At 40.3% G+C, this 15,591-nt stretch overlaps 1 protein-coding gene across 5 annotated transcripts in view; it reads left to right on the forward strand.

Moving 5' to 3' along the window:
• The first annotated feature begins 225 nt into the window (after positions 1–225).
• The window catches only part of LOC122772761 (receptor-type tyrosine-protein phosphatase mu-like), a 117,420-nt gene continuing 102,054 nt past the window's right edge, over positions 226–15,591 (forward strand). For all 5 annotated transcript variants that reach the window (XM_044031027.1, XM_044031018.1, XM_044031035.1 and 2 more), the window contains exons 1-2: positions 226–294; positions 13,896–14,170. In XM_044031027.1, coding sequence (XP_043886962.1) covers positions 285–294; positions 13,896–14,170 — 285 coding nt within the window. In that variant the 5' untranslated portion in view covers positions 226–284. The remainder of the gene's footprint in view (positions 295–13,895; positions 14,171–15,591) is intronic.

A 15,591-nucleotide genomic window follows, 5' to 3' on the forward strand; every position in this document is an offset into this window, starting at 1 on the left:
GTAATCCTTCACTCTGTCTCACTTAAATGCATCTCATTGTCTGGCGTATTGCATTATGAATAGCGCCGGGGAGAAAAAAAAAAACCTGGAGAATTTAATTTATTCATTCATTTGAGCAGCAAGTTAATGGAAAAACTGTATAAGCACATACATTTCTTCCTTTTGTCACAGGCGACTGTAACTTTGAGACGCCGCTGGCAGCGTGCGGGTACAGCCAAGGCAGGGATGATGACCTTGAATGGGAGCAGGCCAATACCAGAGAGAAACCTTCATCAGATCCATGGATGCCCTCAGGTAAGGATGATGACGACTCTTCATCATAGCAATAGTCTGGACGTCAGTTTGTTTGTGATCCTTCCTCACCACAAATAAGCTCATAATAAAAGAATATTTAATATGAATAGTGTCAAAATATTCTTAAAGGCTTAATACCAAGAGACACTAGGGCTGGGTACGGGTTAGGAATTTTCAATGTGGTATTGTGATTAGGGCTGCCCACCTGTCAGTGACAACAATGCATGCTTTTAATTTGCAAGGATTGACACAGGAAGTGTTGCACAAACACTGTAGTTTGTCAGAACTACAAAGTTTATCAACTAATATGTCGGGTAAGAAGTCCAAAGTTATTCAGCTGAAGTGGACATTTAATACATTTCTAAAATGTTGCCGTGCTCACACACACACACTTTCACAATCCAAAGAAGTTTTTTCTTTTATTGCTTTTCCTGTGTTAACGAGCGGCGGGCTCCACGCCTGCACCATTGTTGAACGGATGCTTCATTTATTGTGGTGGTGTTACATTCAAAATCAGCTGCATGTTCCGTCGACACGCTGGTTCATCTGACATGTGCTGCAGTGTGCTCACTTGTAAAATTAATAATTCAAGAGCTCATTATAAATGATGTTCTTGTTAAAAGTGTCGTATGAACTGAATTCAGCAAAATGAGAATCAGATTCTCTTTGCTGAAAAATGCATGAATGGAGATAATATAATAGAAAACTGTAACGCTGTAATAGTGTTTTTATTTATAGTGTATATGCACTAACAAAAATGGGCAAATAACACACAACCACCAGACAATTGCTGTCCTTGTTTAAACTGTTGCAACGTCTCTGGTTTAGGTGAAAAATAATATGGCTCCAAAGTGATGAGTCACTGATTAAGGAAATCATTGAGAACAGTAAACAGCACTTAGTTGTAGTGGCTAAGATCTGAATAACAAATGTGACCGAGCATTTACATGATTTTTATCTGTTAAATGTACTGTGTGTCCAAATCCTCTGTTCAGTCGCCTATAAATCCTTACATGGGATGTTTTGTTTCCAATCAGACTCTAATTATAATATACAGAAAGCGTCCATGTAAACAACTTCACTGTGAGACACTAATAAATACAGATTATGTGTTCAAGTTCTACTATGAAGAGGAAATTATAACTATATATATATATGTGTGTGTGTGTGTGTGTGTGTATATTTATATATGCATATATACACACACACACACATAAATACAATTATTTAACAATGATGTTAAATAATTGTATTTATGTGTATATATACAGTATACATATGTGTGTGTGTGTGTGTGTGTGTGTGTTCTTCATGTCACTGTTAAATAATGAACCCAGGAAATGTAAATAACATAATATATGGATGATGAATGTGTGATATCTGATATGTGTGGAGTGATAGACATTTATCTTTATGCCTAAGTGCAGAGGTCACTCAGCTTTTATCTCCTGTTGTGAACTTCACATCATATTTTCCATTCACAGCAGATGCAGATATGACTTTTCTTAGTTTTACAAAATAAATAAACTGAATAAAAAGATAATTGTTGGAAATGACACAAGACAAGTCAAGGAAGTAAAGGGTGTTTCCCAAAATCCAATAATATATTTTAAAGCCCATATGTAGCTATAGCGACGTTATGCAGATAATATCGTGCATCCCTGACCTCACTGCATTTCCAAAATAAAAGTCTTTGAACCCACTGTCTCTAACTTACTCTACTTTCTTTTTTTCTGTTTTAAATGTACGATAAAGATGCAACTTTTCCACATTAAGTGCATGATCTTTGGGACCAAAGTGACATTAAATTCCAATGCATTTTAAAACATCGGCCTCATATTGAAATCCAATGAAATGCCTTCCCTGCATGTGTGTGTGTGTGTGTCTGTTTAATGCTCCATTAATCACCTTTCATTTGATTTGAAATGCAGACATATCTCCACCTCTGAGCAGATGGAATTAGCTTTGCTTGGTTTTTCATGTTCTAACAAAGGTAACAGAGCAAACTCATAGATATTGTTGTCTTCCTCTGTGTGAAAGCATCACAGATAGATTGCACTGGGCACTGCCACTGACAGACGGGGAATTCATTAGCAGACCCTCACTAATTTTAAGCAGCCAGTGGCCAGACGTGTTTTTGTGTGTATATCAGCATGATGTGTGTTGAACCGCCCGGGAGAAATTGCTTTCTATTGATAGGCTAAGTGTCTTGTTTATTCCACTGCATTTGATTAATGTGGAGACACATGGAGGCTGGGCAAAGGTTACGTCGACATCTGGAAAAGCCATGACCTACAAATGAACACGTCACGCGCCTTCTAAATTTAACATATCTGATTAAAATCCCATGTCTCGTTTCGAGGTCTCTCTGAGTGTGTTTCCTTGTCTGAGTGCTTTTTTGTTTTTTTTACCTGTGCATGTAGAATTGCATGTAATTAATAGGCTGCAGCATTTCTCAATTTTACGATGAGTGTCAACCTACTGTGTGAAACTGTGATCTGTCCTTTTTGTCTGCATCAACATGGATGTGAAATACTGTATAGTGTAGGCCTAGTGGATGGCGGAGATTGTATTAGGGCCACTAGAGATGGTGTTGATGGGTGGAAATGCATTTAGATGAAAGCTACACTGGTGAAGGATCTATCTCACCTGTGATTGCTGTCGCATTGTCAACATGTACTTGAATGGATCTCCATGGAATGATGTCATCATACTCTCAGAAGGTTCTGTGACGCTATAACAACTTCTTTACTGGTTAATGTTTGTGTGTCACAAAGGGTGACAAGAGTTTCACATCACTTATCACGTTACATCACGTTACACGGCACTTTTCCATTGTACAGTTCTAACACTACTCGGCTTCAATGGACTCTACTCGGTTTATTGCTTTTCCGTCCCTGGTGCTTGTTTGTTACCTGCTCTGGTGAGAGAGCTGAGCCGATTCTGAATGTGACGTCAACAGACAGCGTGAGAGAGTGTCGTCACTGACGTCGGACACAGGAATCAAATGGAACAATTTCAGAACTGTAGATCAGTTAAAAAAATCTCTCACACTTAGCAAGGAAATGTCTAAAATCTCTGTCTGAAATATTCAGCAGAGGAGTCTGGTGTATTTAGCAACAGCGCTGTCAATGCTGGTGATCCTGAGCCGAGTCACAACCCGTTCAGGGGTATTTCACATCAGTGACTGTGTCAGACGGTCACTGATGCAGGAAGCACTGAACGATTCTGTGAACTAATCTTTTTAATCAAGGATTCAGTTACACTGAAAACAACTTCTTTGCTCTTCACTGTTGCTTATAAAATGTCATGCTATGATGACTCCGCCCATATTAAGGAGGTACTATAGCAATGGAAAATGTGCCTGCCTACCGTTTTTTATATGATCTGCAAAAAATGTTGTAAAACACTGACGATGGACAATGGACGCGTCCACACGTGAACACATTAGCACTTGGTACATTCCTCCAGATGAAATCAAATTGACCATAGACTGTATGAAATGAACACGGCAAAAAGTCGACCAGTCCAGAACGTATGGAGTCATGAATGGACCAGTCGACTGGGACGTTACAGCCCCAGAACCTCACCACACACAACCACAGGGCAGTAACTATTACAAGGTGAAGTTCATTTTGTAATATCACAATTTCTTCTTTTCATTAGACGTTAAAGACGTGATATATCTCGTAAAGACTTATCAAAGGCTTTGGAAATGAGTGGAAGTGCTTCTGTGTAACATGCTGCATCATATCAGGGTGCTAAGTGGAGAGAAAGGGTTCATCAGAGGCCTTGAGCAGAGTTGAATGGAAATGGAAAAAGTTGAAACGAGCCCTCTGATGACATGATGGTTGTTTACAATGATCCGCTCCCCGCCTCCTTGCCACGCCTTGTTCATGCCCGTGCGCAGCTCTGATTGCATGCTTTGGCTCCGAGAGGCTGGTTCAGCCCAGTTCTGAGGGCTGTGTATGTGTGTTCGGACACTCCCCAGAGTTGGAGGGACCGCCTGGCAGTTGTGTAATTAACAACAAGCCTCATCTGTGTTGGACAGTGAGTCTAAAACTGTCTCTCTCAGCCTTGGAGAGTAGAGCTGGATGCGGACTCTGATTGCATATCATTTGAAAGACGTTTATTTAAAAAAGAAATTCATTTCCTCTAGGACCACACCTCTCTCAGGGGTTTCAGAGGAGGGTTGGATGAAGCTGACGGGGTGTGGTGCTGCTGGGAGGTGAGGGAGTTCAGGGGGAGCTGTTTTTAGTGAGCTGCAGCTGGTGCAGAGGCTGCTTCTTCTCTGATGGTGTCATGGATGATGCCGGCAGTCTCTCCAGAGACTCATTGTGGGGAATAATGGTAATAGGGAGGGGGAGGAGAAAGAAGTTCCTCTAACTGAGATTAATTAGGGTTTTTATATTATGTTGGGGACAATAGCAAATGCAGCTGAGGCAAAATGACTTATTGTTGCATTGTTAATGTCTGCTCTAAATATGTTGCAGGAGAGAAATTGAATGTTTTTTGCATTCTCCGTGTGCAGCTCAGGGTCTTTGTTTTGTTCGCGTGCCCTTGGTCGATAATGACACCTCGACAATGGTGAAGGACTGGCACAATAAGGTTAACGGAGATCTTCCACCTTCTTATTCTTTCTCGTCAGGTTCATAATGCTCTCATGCAAATGCAGCTCACTCTTGAACCCAGATGGAGAGGCCTTTCTTTAAGAGCAGCTGCTGCATACAGATAAGATGGATCATTTCAGAAGCCAAAGCGTTCACCTTTGCATTACCTGGACAAGCATTGTTGTTTACAGTGTGTGTGTGTGTGTGTGTGTGTGTGTGTGTGAGACGTTCAAATGAGAGAGAAGAGACGACGATCCACTTAAAATATGAGAGAGAACGTGCCCACTGACTGAAGGACGAGAGGAATTTAATCAGAATTTAAATCACATCAGCCAAAGATGGGATTTGCTGTTGAGGAGCTCAGTGCCACTGTGTTGTGAAAATAAACTAATTGCTTTTGAGCCGGTCACAAATTTGTATGAAAATCAGAGTCTGTGAAGTGTTTGCAAGGTCATGCAGGGGTTAAGGAGAAAACCCCATTATATGATTGCACAATTAAACAAAACGATCGGTTCATGTGTTCATTCTTGCAGATGATTTTCAATTGTTTCTCATTTGTCGTGTAATCATTTATTATTATTTATTATAATAGTTTTCCACCATAAATGGTCTGTATTCATATGGAGCTTTTCTAGTCTCCATGACCACGTTACGCTGCTACAGGTTTGCCACTCACCCATTCACTCACTCACTCACTCACTCACTCACTCACTCACTCATTCACACTAGAGCTGAATCCAACAAATATTTTAATAGTTCGTAAAATGTCAGAAAACCTTGAACAATGTGGGTTAAGTGTCTTGCCCAAGGACACATCACATTATATATCAGAGCCGGGAATCGAACCCACAACGTTCCAGTTGCCACCAGATATATATTTATTTTTTTAGAATGTTAACTAATATTCTAATACTTTTCTTTTCTTTTTCAGTGACAGTAAATAATCACATAGTAAGGATAAATCAGATCATGATGGTGTGTGTGTCTGTGTGTCTGTGTGTCTGTGTGTGTGTGTGTGTGTGTGTGTGTGTCTGTGTCTGTGTGTGTGTGTGTGTGTGTGTGTGTCTGTGTCTGTGTGTGTGTGTCTGTGTGTGTGTGTGTGATGGCTATGTGTCGGCCATTATATGACCCACTTATTGCAGTGGAGTGCCAGCAGCACACACACACACACACTGCAGATTAACATGAAGCCATTAAGAATCGCTCGATGATTGACATGCAGCAACAAAGCCTGACTAAGACTAAGTCTAAGACTAAGACTAGAACACGTGCATGATGGATGGTCGGAGGTGAATGTGTTTGACACCGACTTACACAGAGACACACAAACTGTATTCAGTGTCATTTCACCACACACCTTTCATGTTTCAGAGGACGCAGCGAAAGTTCTAGAAAATTGATTGGAGGCCACCGGTGCTCACATGAACAGCCTCACCCTCTCACAGTGAGAGCCGTTGTGATTGGTGGCAGACAGAGACAATTGCCCCGTCTTCATTGACATTTCCGAAGCAGCAGCCACGTTTTTCTGCGGTGGTGACCTCAGTGAATTTTATTAGCAAATGAGCCCTTGAGGGTTTGGGTTTAAAGAGCACCCCGTTCCTTCTGAAGGCCCCCAACCCCCGCACACGCGCACACACACATACACACACACACACACACACACACACACACACACAATGATTTTCACAGAGTTCAAGACTCAAATGCAGGAGGACTGAGTGCAAATCATGTCCTCCGCTCAACTCATAATTAATCTGAGCACCTATTGACTTTTACCTATAGACTTAAATGTTTCAGATTAGATGGTGAAATACATTATATCAAACATAATTCCTGTTATTTCCATATAGTAAAAAGGAACCAGTTTAAACCTCAGGTTACTTTTCTACTATTTCTACTAATCTTTGTGAAATAAGCATGTACTATGCAACCAGACCTTCTCATGTGTTCCCACATGTAAAAGTAATGAAAAACAACAATACTCTTACAATCAAGTGACTAACAAATGAAGTGTGATATTTTATCCTGTACGTGTCATCACATTTCACCCGTTCACCCGTTCACCTCTGGATCATCTCATAACAGCTATGGTTAGCTCAGGTAGAAAAGGCTTCAGTACAATAGCTTCAATAAAAGCAGGAGGTTCTAGTGACCACCAAATAGATGATCTGCTGCGTGGTCACATGGTTAATAGTTAGTTCTGTAGTTGGTCACAGCTTGTGTCAGTCCAGGTGGAACTGATGGGTTAAAGGATGAACCTGATGGAATGGCTCATAATACTGTAAAGCTTAGGCCAGATTAGCCTTGTTTACACTGCAGCCCAAATGGCACTCTGAACAGCTAAAATACACACCAGACCAGAACCAGATTTTTCCAATGCTGATTCAAACCACATATGGTTATTTTAGGAATACAAAAATAAAAAGCTTGTATTTACAATTGGAATCCCAGCGTTCTGTGACTCAAACAACGATGATGCAGATTCAGAGAGACGGAAGTTAGTTGGAGGTGTGTTAAAGATCAACACAGTGGAAGACAATAGAGTGAAAATCTAAAAGAACGTTTGAGCCCAGACAGACAGACAGACAGACAGACAGACAGACAGACAGACAGACAGAATTTTTTTTTTTTTCCAGGCTGTGGCCGGAAACTATAGAAATCCATGTGGAAGACTAGTCTAAACAATGTCGATATCTGATTACTTATATGATGTGAACAGTTGGTCAGGAAGATCAGATTCTGAATCAGATACACAAGAGGAGGCCAGGTAAAGCTGTCTGTCTGTCTGTCTGTCTGTCTGTCTGGATTAACCAGTTGAACCTGGACCTTTTTGGATTTTCACTTTGATCGCACTCATCATGGTTTAGCTTTGTTCACCATCTTTATTCATTGTAGTACTGTACCAATGCATGAGAATTTGCATATTGCTCAATTAAAAACATAACAATGATGAACTATGTATGTATATATACATATATATATACATATATATGTATATATATATGTATATATATATATGTATATATACATACATACTATTCAGAGTTTGTAATTTCCAGCCTGACTCAAGTGACAGTATCTTTGAGGTTTTCAGATTTGACACATCTGGAGATACAATAAGGCTTCTTACAATACGGTGACATTTCATTTCTCCTCATAGTGTTGTTTGTCTGTCTAGCTGTGAGCAGGTTTTCATGTTGTTTCTTGTGTGTTTGCAGCACTGATTACATTTGAGATATTTCTTGAATGCATCTTGAACTAATGCATTTCTATGGGGTTTTTGAATGCTTGTGAACCCTGCATCACTTTCACTAGCTGTCATGCACTAGAGTTTAGAATAATTGAATAATGGAGGAATAATGCTCACATGCGACATGCACGTGATATGTGATTTGTGACCTACGGTGCATTTCCAGGTGTGTTAATATGGATGGAGATGCTGCATGTTTCATCATATATGCCAGTTTGTAAATGGAAATGTTTGTGTGCCACAGCTAAATGTGATCTGTCTCTTTAGGTTTCGCCTCAGCCAGCAAAATGCCTGATAATCAATGCATGCTTGATGCTGTGCTTGTTGTTACAGCCGCCCTCATTCACACTGCAAGTGTGACTTGTTACTATTGTCTAAAATATTTCAGTGCAATAAAAATCCCACATTCTGCTTTACTGGCACAACAGCATTAATATATGTAGCATTTGCAAACAGAATACATCTCTTTTTTAAGTAATCCATCTTTTTACACCAGCCTCCCTGTTCCCCATGTTCAGCCATCATTATAATTTAAGGTGAAGTTGGCCTACATTGGAATAATAATAAATCTGTTCCTCCAAATACCTTAGACAATAGTCGAGTCCTGGCCTTTACGGAGTCGCAGAGACGGGGCTTGAGTGTGCAGAGAGCTCTCTATTTTTAATTGGTCTTGAACACACCATTGTTAAGGCACGCGAGATCGAGAACAAGCAAGAGAGGGGAAGAGAAAACACTCTTGTGCATCACTAGCACATTAGCACGGCACTAACACAGTGTCATTATCATTGGCTAATTAGTTTGTCATGGTGCAGCAGGTCCCACACAGTATGCGGTCATTTGGCTCAGAAAGCAGAGAAAGTGACTGACAGTCAGTGTTCACCTGTCATCTGTTGTTAGGCCATGACGAGGTGCCACACTGTCACTTTGAAATACTGTATGCTTATGTTTTATGGCGGCCAATAATCAGAAAAATGTTGATGTTTTTTTTATCCTTGTTGTGTTAAGACTCACTGACCCAAATCAAGATGAGATGAATTTTGCAATTCACGCTTCAGCTGCTTCCCTGACAGTATATAAATATACATGATTCTTTCTATTAAGGCGAGGCAGTTTTGTTTATGAGCTACACTGAACAAATAGAATGGTATAAACCAAAGTATAATTCCAACTAAAGTTTACTAAGCAACATATATTTGTAAAAAATGTTTGAATGAACTTCATTTGTTTAGTCTTTAGGTTTGTCAATCGTCTTTTTTTATTTTATTATTTTATTTTTTATACAACACAAAACAAGAAAGCAAACATTTGCAAAAGTGAAAAAAAAGGTAAAAGGGTGCTAAGACAGACCGTATTGGTCTTTACAGTGTCACAGACCGTAAAGGTCATAAATAACATCAATCTCTCAATTTACTATTACAATTTAAAAAATGAACACAATATACATACTGTAGATAGTAAGTAATCAGAGTGTCCACAGTATGAGCCTGTAAATAAGAACTGCACTTTAGATATTGCACTCTTATGAAAGTATAATACTTCACGCACATGTGTAAATGTGGTGTATACTGAGACCACTGCTTGTTATACAGTCTTTTATGAAACAGGAAAAGTGAAAAAATGGCGAGGGAAAAGAAGAAAAGGTAAATCGATACAATTTAAATGATGATAAATTGGCAAAATAATATCATTAAAATTGATAGTGATTGTCTGACCTTTTGATTTTTCTGAAATGGTTTATAGCACTTGTTATACCATCAAGCAGTTGTGCTGCAAAGACTAAAGGGAAAACATGACTACTCACAAAAGGCATCTATTGTTTAATTAATGTGTCATTAAAATGTTTGAGAAGCATTGTATAAATGCTTCTTCAGGGACCTGATGCTCATCTTTCATGACCAAGTCTCCTGTGCAGCACTGTCACAATGTATCTGTGTGAAATGAGTGGCAAACAGAAGCGGCTCAGTCTTTGTAACGTCAGCTACAGCTGATTATTAGTGCTGGTTCACATCACACAACTGGCTGTCGATGTTTCAAAGGAGGCAAAAACAACAACAAAGTGATTGTAGCTACGAGTGCAGATTGTTGAACATGAAGATGTCATGTCTCATCACCTGATGGAGGCTGGACAAACCAAAGTCCGCTCATCTCCTGCCCCTTCTCCATGTACGTTACACAACTTCCCGCAGAGCGTCAGAGATAATTAGCCTCAGCTCTTGAATCTGAAGGTGAATAATAGATTAAAAAGTGAAGAGTTGGAGTTGCCTGTTGTACACAAGTGTGAATCACAGCATAATCATGCTGTGCAGAAAAAACCCCAAAGGTCACAAAGATATATAGCTGTTTACAGGTTGAAAGGGTAGCGGTCGTTACAGCAAACACAGGAGCTAATGTTACCAAAAGACAAAAAATAAAAACAACAAATCTCTTTCATTAAAACTGAATTGAAATGATATTTTAATGAATATAAATAAAAGAGTTAATTAAGCCTTTTCTTGCATCCCATAGTCAGTTGTTATGGCAACATGTGGCTTGTCATCATGTAGTAGCGACGGCTCAGCTGTCAACCAGAACAATGTGAAGTTTCCACACTTCAATCCAGATTATCTCCATGACAACCGAGCACTCTGGCAGAAAACCAAAGGTCACACCACTGCTCCCCTCTGTAGTAGGTTAACTAGTACTGGCTTTTTTTTTTTTTAGTTAGTTAACAAGCCAGTTATAGTGTGTAGTTAATATTTTGATGGCATCTCCAATAGTAATGCTCCATTTTGTTGACTGAAAACGTTAAATCAGAAAAAAAGAAAATCCCAAATACTTGAAAAAAACTTTTACATTTTCAAGTTAATGTAAAACAGATTATCCCTCTTAAAGTGTTGCTCTTCAGATGAATAGTGCATGACAGTGGTCTCAGCCATGTGCTGGTTTTGTGAATTTATCTTCAATATGTTGCAAAATGAACACATTAAAATGTACTGCTCATTACTAAGTGAACTATTGCAGCCTGGGTCTGAAAGAAAATGAAGCAGATTAACAGTTAAACTTTACAGTGTAATTAAAGCAAAAAGCTTGTCTATCTCTGCATGTTCAGTTGTGTACACATGTCTTCTTTGTTGTGAAGACTCGTGTCGCGCTGTGAGCGGAGTGCACCCGCGACAGCTACCTCAGTGACAAACGAGTACGCCATTCTTTGTGGTCCAAACAAAATGGTTGGTCATGTTTATTCCAGTATTGCACCAGACCATTGGCTTTTTATTTTGTTTTTCCAGACAGACTTTATTTATTGATGGCTCTGGGGATGTAAAGAAAAGATAAAAGTTGTTTTCAGATAAAGAAAATACCAACCAACCTAAGTGTCCATTATTTATAGACCATAGAGATTGAGTGAGAAAAATTGGTAAAAGCGAGAAGTATTATTTTTCTGTTTCCCTCTTAAAAACATCTGTGAAATTCTGAATATCCTTGATTCCAGTTATGATCCACATTTGCACATTAACATTCAGGCATTCATAACTCAACAGTGTTGTAAGGTACTAGTTTGGATTTGTGGTTTGTCTCATGTGTGGGAGAGAGGTTATGAGGTCATAGAGCTCTGGGCGTCACATGACTCCATTTTTATGAACATGAAAGATGCAGCATGGATTCGGCAGCTCAATTTAAATCGACCAAAGTTGACAGACTGAATGTATCTCACCCTTATAATAAAGTGTTGTAAAGTGTGATTTTTACGACAGCGGGAAACAGCGGGACAGGACCTGAATTATCCCATATCCTGAAGGGTCACGTTAGCAGCAGGCAGCTGTGTCAACGTTCATGTGCAGACTAGCTCTTGGTGAATCTTGTCGGAGTCCATGATTTACCAAGAGCTAACCATGAAATCCATCGCTGGGAGCACGTTTCATAGTGGTCAGATCTGAACGCCTTTAGCCTGTTTCGGATCCGTCCACTCTCTTCACTTTTATGATACACAGCTGGCGATGACATGAGTTGTTTGACATTGGGCCTGATGTATGTGCTGTTGCTGTCTAGTATATACGTACGTGTATGTCTTACCTTGGTCGTGTGACGTCAGGTACCGGAGCTCTTCTACCGCACATACAAACCCTGAGCTAGCCCTTTACAACTCATTCGTTAACAAACAGTACACATACACATACAAAACAACAACTTACACAAAGCAATAAACAAAGCTGAAGAGGCTGACTTGGTGTCATCACATCTCACTGCTCCTCCTCCTCCTCTGCTCCCTCTGCTGTTTCATTGTGTAAACATGACAGAAAGCCCCTCCCTGCTCGTTATCTGAAGCTGGAGACAGATGGAATTGGTGAGCGTAACAAGTGCAACACAACAGGACAAGTGGGCAAGCCGGAACAAACTCTGAATGACTCATTTAGTCATTTACTGACATTACATTACTTCACATCCACTACGTTTCAGCTCTGCTTTACATACAAGGGAGCAGAGTGTTTGTCTCACCTCGAAGTGTAACATTACCACACTCTCAATATTAATACATAATATGTTTCACTCCCTCTTGGCTCGGCCATTACCAAGCCAAGCTAAATAGGATGATGACAAATAGAATACGTTCTGCCTCCTCCCTGAAACTTTGCCAATATAATAATTCTCACTCATGTTTTATTGGCAAGAGGGGAGACAATTAGATTAACCTTTAATATTGAACCAAAGCGATAAAATCTAAATGGGTCTTGCTTGGCAAATAGATTTCAATATATTGATTTTGCATCATATCTCTCGATCCTTGAGTGGAAAGGAAAAAAAAAGCCAAACACTTGTTTCCAACATCCAGGTTTTTTTAGTTTTAGTCTTCCTCTCTCTCCCGTATTTTTTCATAAATGATTATGATTAGAGAGTTTTCATCAATCCAAAGATAAGAGCATTCACTCATTCACACGCTGTGATTCTCAGTGTGCAGTCATTTCTGTATACTTTGAGAAGATTGTGTCCGTTATTCAGCTGTTAAAACCTTTTTGAATATTGCTGATTTATCTTTCTGCAACATTAATCTGCACATAAATGCATGTAACATGCATCCATGTTACATGCAAACAACATTAAACAGTTAAAAAGACATATGTCCTGTCACAATCACCACAATCACAAGGACTGTATGTTGAAACATACAATGAAACAGGTAAACTCAAAAGACATGAAAGTTAGTTAGTGTTGGATTCTGTACATGGGAAGTGGAATCCATTGTCTGTGAGTTTTGTGTCACTTGTTTCATGGCAGTGATTCAACTGTGCCGTCTCTCCGGATCTTTAAGGATCTGGTAAAAATGCTCTCCAGATTGCTCGTCCTGAATTGTTCTGGCATCGTTCACTTTTTATGAATATAGCCAGTAAAGAGATGAAATGGCCGTATCGTGGACATATTGCCGGGTAGATACGCAATAGATAGATGAGCTGCTGATTAAGAACTTTAAACTGTGATTGGTCATTTTGAGCTGTGGTTAGGGATTGGCTTTGGACCTCTTGTCGTTATTAGAAGAGAAAGAAGAAGAAGATGGTGACAGTGTTGCATGATGGGACTTGTGATCTGTGGACTGATCATTGGTCTAAAACCTCTTCTGGATGTTACGGCATTACCAACCCTTCAACTCCTCAGAAATAAGCAGTGTGTTGCAAGACTCTTCCTTGGAACGTTTTATTATGAATAACAGTTTAGCTGACAGTCTCAACTAACCCTAACTCACAATAATCAGACTGACGTTTGTGTTTCAGGTTCAGCCTTCATGTATGTGAACACGTCGGGACGCTTTGCCGGGCAGAAGGCTTTACTGCTGACGCCACAGCTGAAGGAGAACGACACTCACTGCGTCATCTTCAACTACTACACGGGAGGCAGAGACAACAGCCACCCCGCTCACCTCAACGTGTACATCAAAGAAAACAACAGCCCCATGGGGATGCCAGTGTGGAACGTGTCCGGTGCCGCCACTCGCTCCTGGACCCAGGTGGAGCTGGCCGTCAGCACATACTGGCCAAACTTCTACCAGGTGAGGAGATGTGATCTGAATAAACCTCTTTTGTTCAGAACTTGGGATTCTCATTGAAAGTAGCTTTCATCCTTTAGCCAAAATCATTAAAGCCTGTTGACTGGGCGGAGCCAGACAAATTAATTATTTCAGAAGGTCCAAACAATTGCACAATAGCCCATTCAAAGCAGCTAAGATTATTGATTTGTGGGGCGAACTCCGTATCCATGGTAATCTTTTCTCTCTCCCTTTCATCGAAGCCCATTTCCCTTTTTTTCCTTCAGTTCTGAAAACTCATTTTCACTGACCAACGCACACGACTGCAGACTGGACCGAGGTGATTTCACACTTGCCTGGCTGTTATGTTAGTTTTCACCAAGGCTTGTTCCACAAGTCTACCAAATGTTAATTGATGCAGAGCAACCCCTTAACCTCCCAGCGGGGGAACAGTCCCTCTGTGAATTATTTCATTATGGCCTGGCAGAGCAGGTCCATGCTGGAGCTGCAGCTGTGTCATCACAGTCAGTCTGATATCTTAGTTAACAAGGACACCGCTCAGCGTCTCTCTCTCCTGAAAGCAGGAAAGGAAGTTTAATGAGAGGCACACAGACGAAAGAGAGATAGAAAGGGGGAGGGGCAACATTTAAGAAGGACATAATGCTTGTGATGAGCATGTGCTCATTACAACAGTGTGCACAACCAGTATCAAGAATCCGAACTCCCAATGATGTTCAGTATGTGCTGAACTTATCTGTGCAATTATGAAATGAAAGAGCTCTGGGTGATGGTTTTTGGTGGACTTCACTTCCTGCTTGATTTCTTGAACACTTCATGAAGTCCGTCTAGTAACTGCTGCAGCCTGTAACCCTGAGCTGGCAGATCTGCTGTTTCTCGTCGCGTTCCACTTTCCTTTTTCCAGTCTGTGATTTGTTTTGGCATCAACTTTAATGTCAGATGATTTTCTCTTACTTGTGCCATCGTCTAAACCTCGGGAGATACGGCACGTTCATCGTGTCAGTTAATGCAAGACAGATTTCCTCCACTCTTCCTTTCAATGATTTAAATATGTGACCACCTCTGATGCAGTCTTTATTTACACATGATCTGCAATTGTGCAATTCTAGTCTCTTAAAACTGTTCAGGGCACAAACTAATGTCCTTACAGATTACAGTATGTTTGGTACAGTGTCATGGTTTGGAACGGTAAATCCTCGGGTCACTTGATAGGCGGCTGCATAGCTTGACATTACACTGGTGCGATGACAACAACAATGGCTGGCATCTTCTGTTTTCTTCTTATTTCCACCTGTTGAAAGGGAGCGATGTTTTTCTACCACCCAACGAGCTGACTGTAGACTCCACCCTGACCCCACTGTACCATATTACTCTGGTACCCCAAGTGAAGGGTGTCGGACGTATGGAACTCTATGAACTGGTTGTTT

This window comes from Solea senegalensis, linkage group LG1, assembly GCF_019176455.1.
Source record: "Solea senegalensis isolate Sse05_10M linkage group LG1, IFAPA_SoseM_1, whole genome shotgun sequence".
NCBI lineage: Eukaryota > Metazoa > Chordata > Actinopteri > Pleuronectiformes > Soleidae > Solea > Solea senegalensis.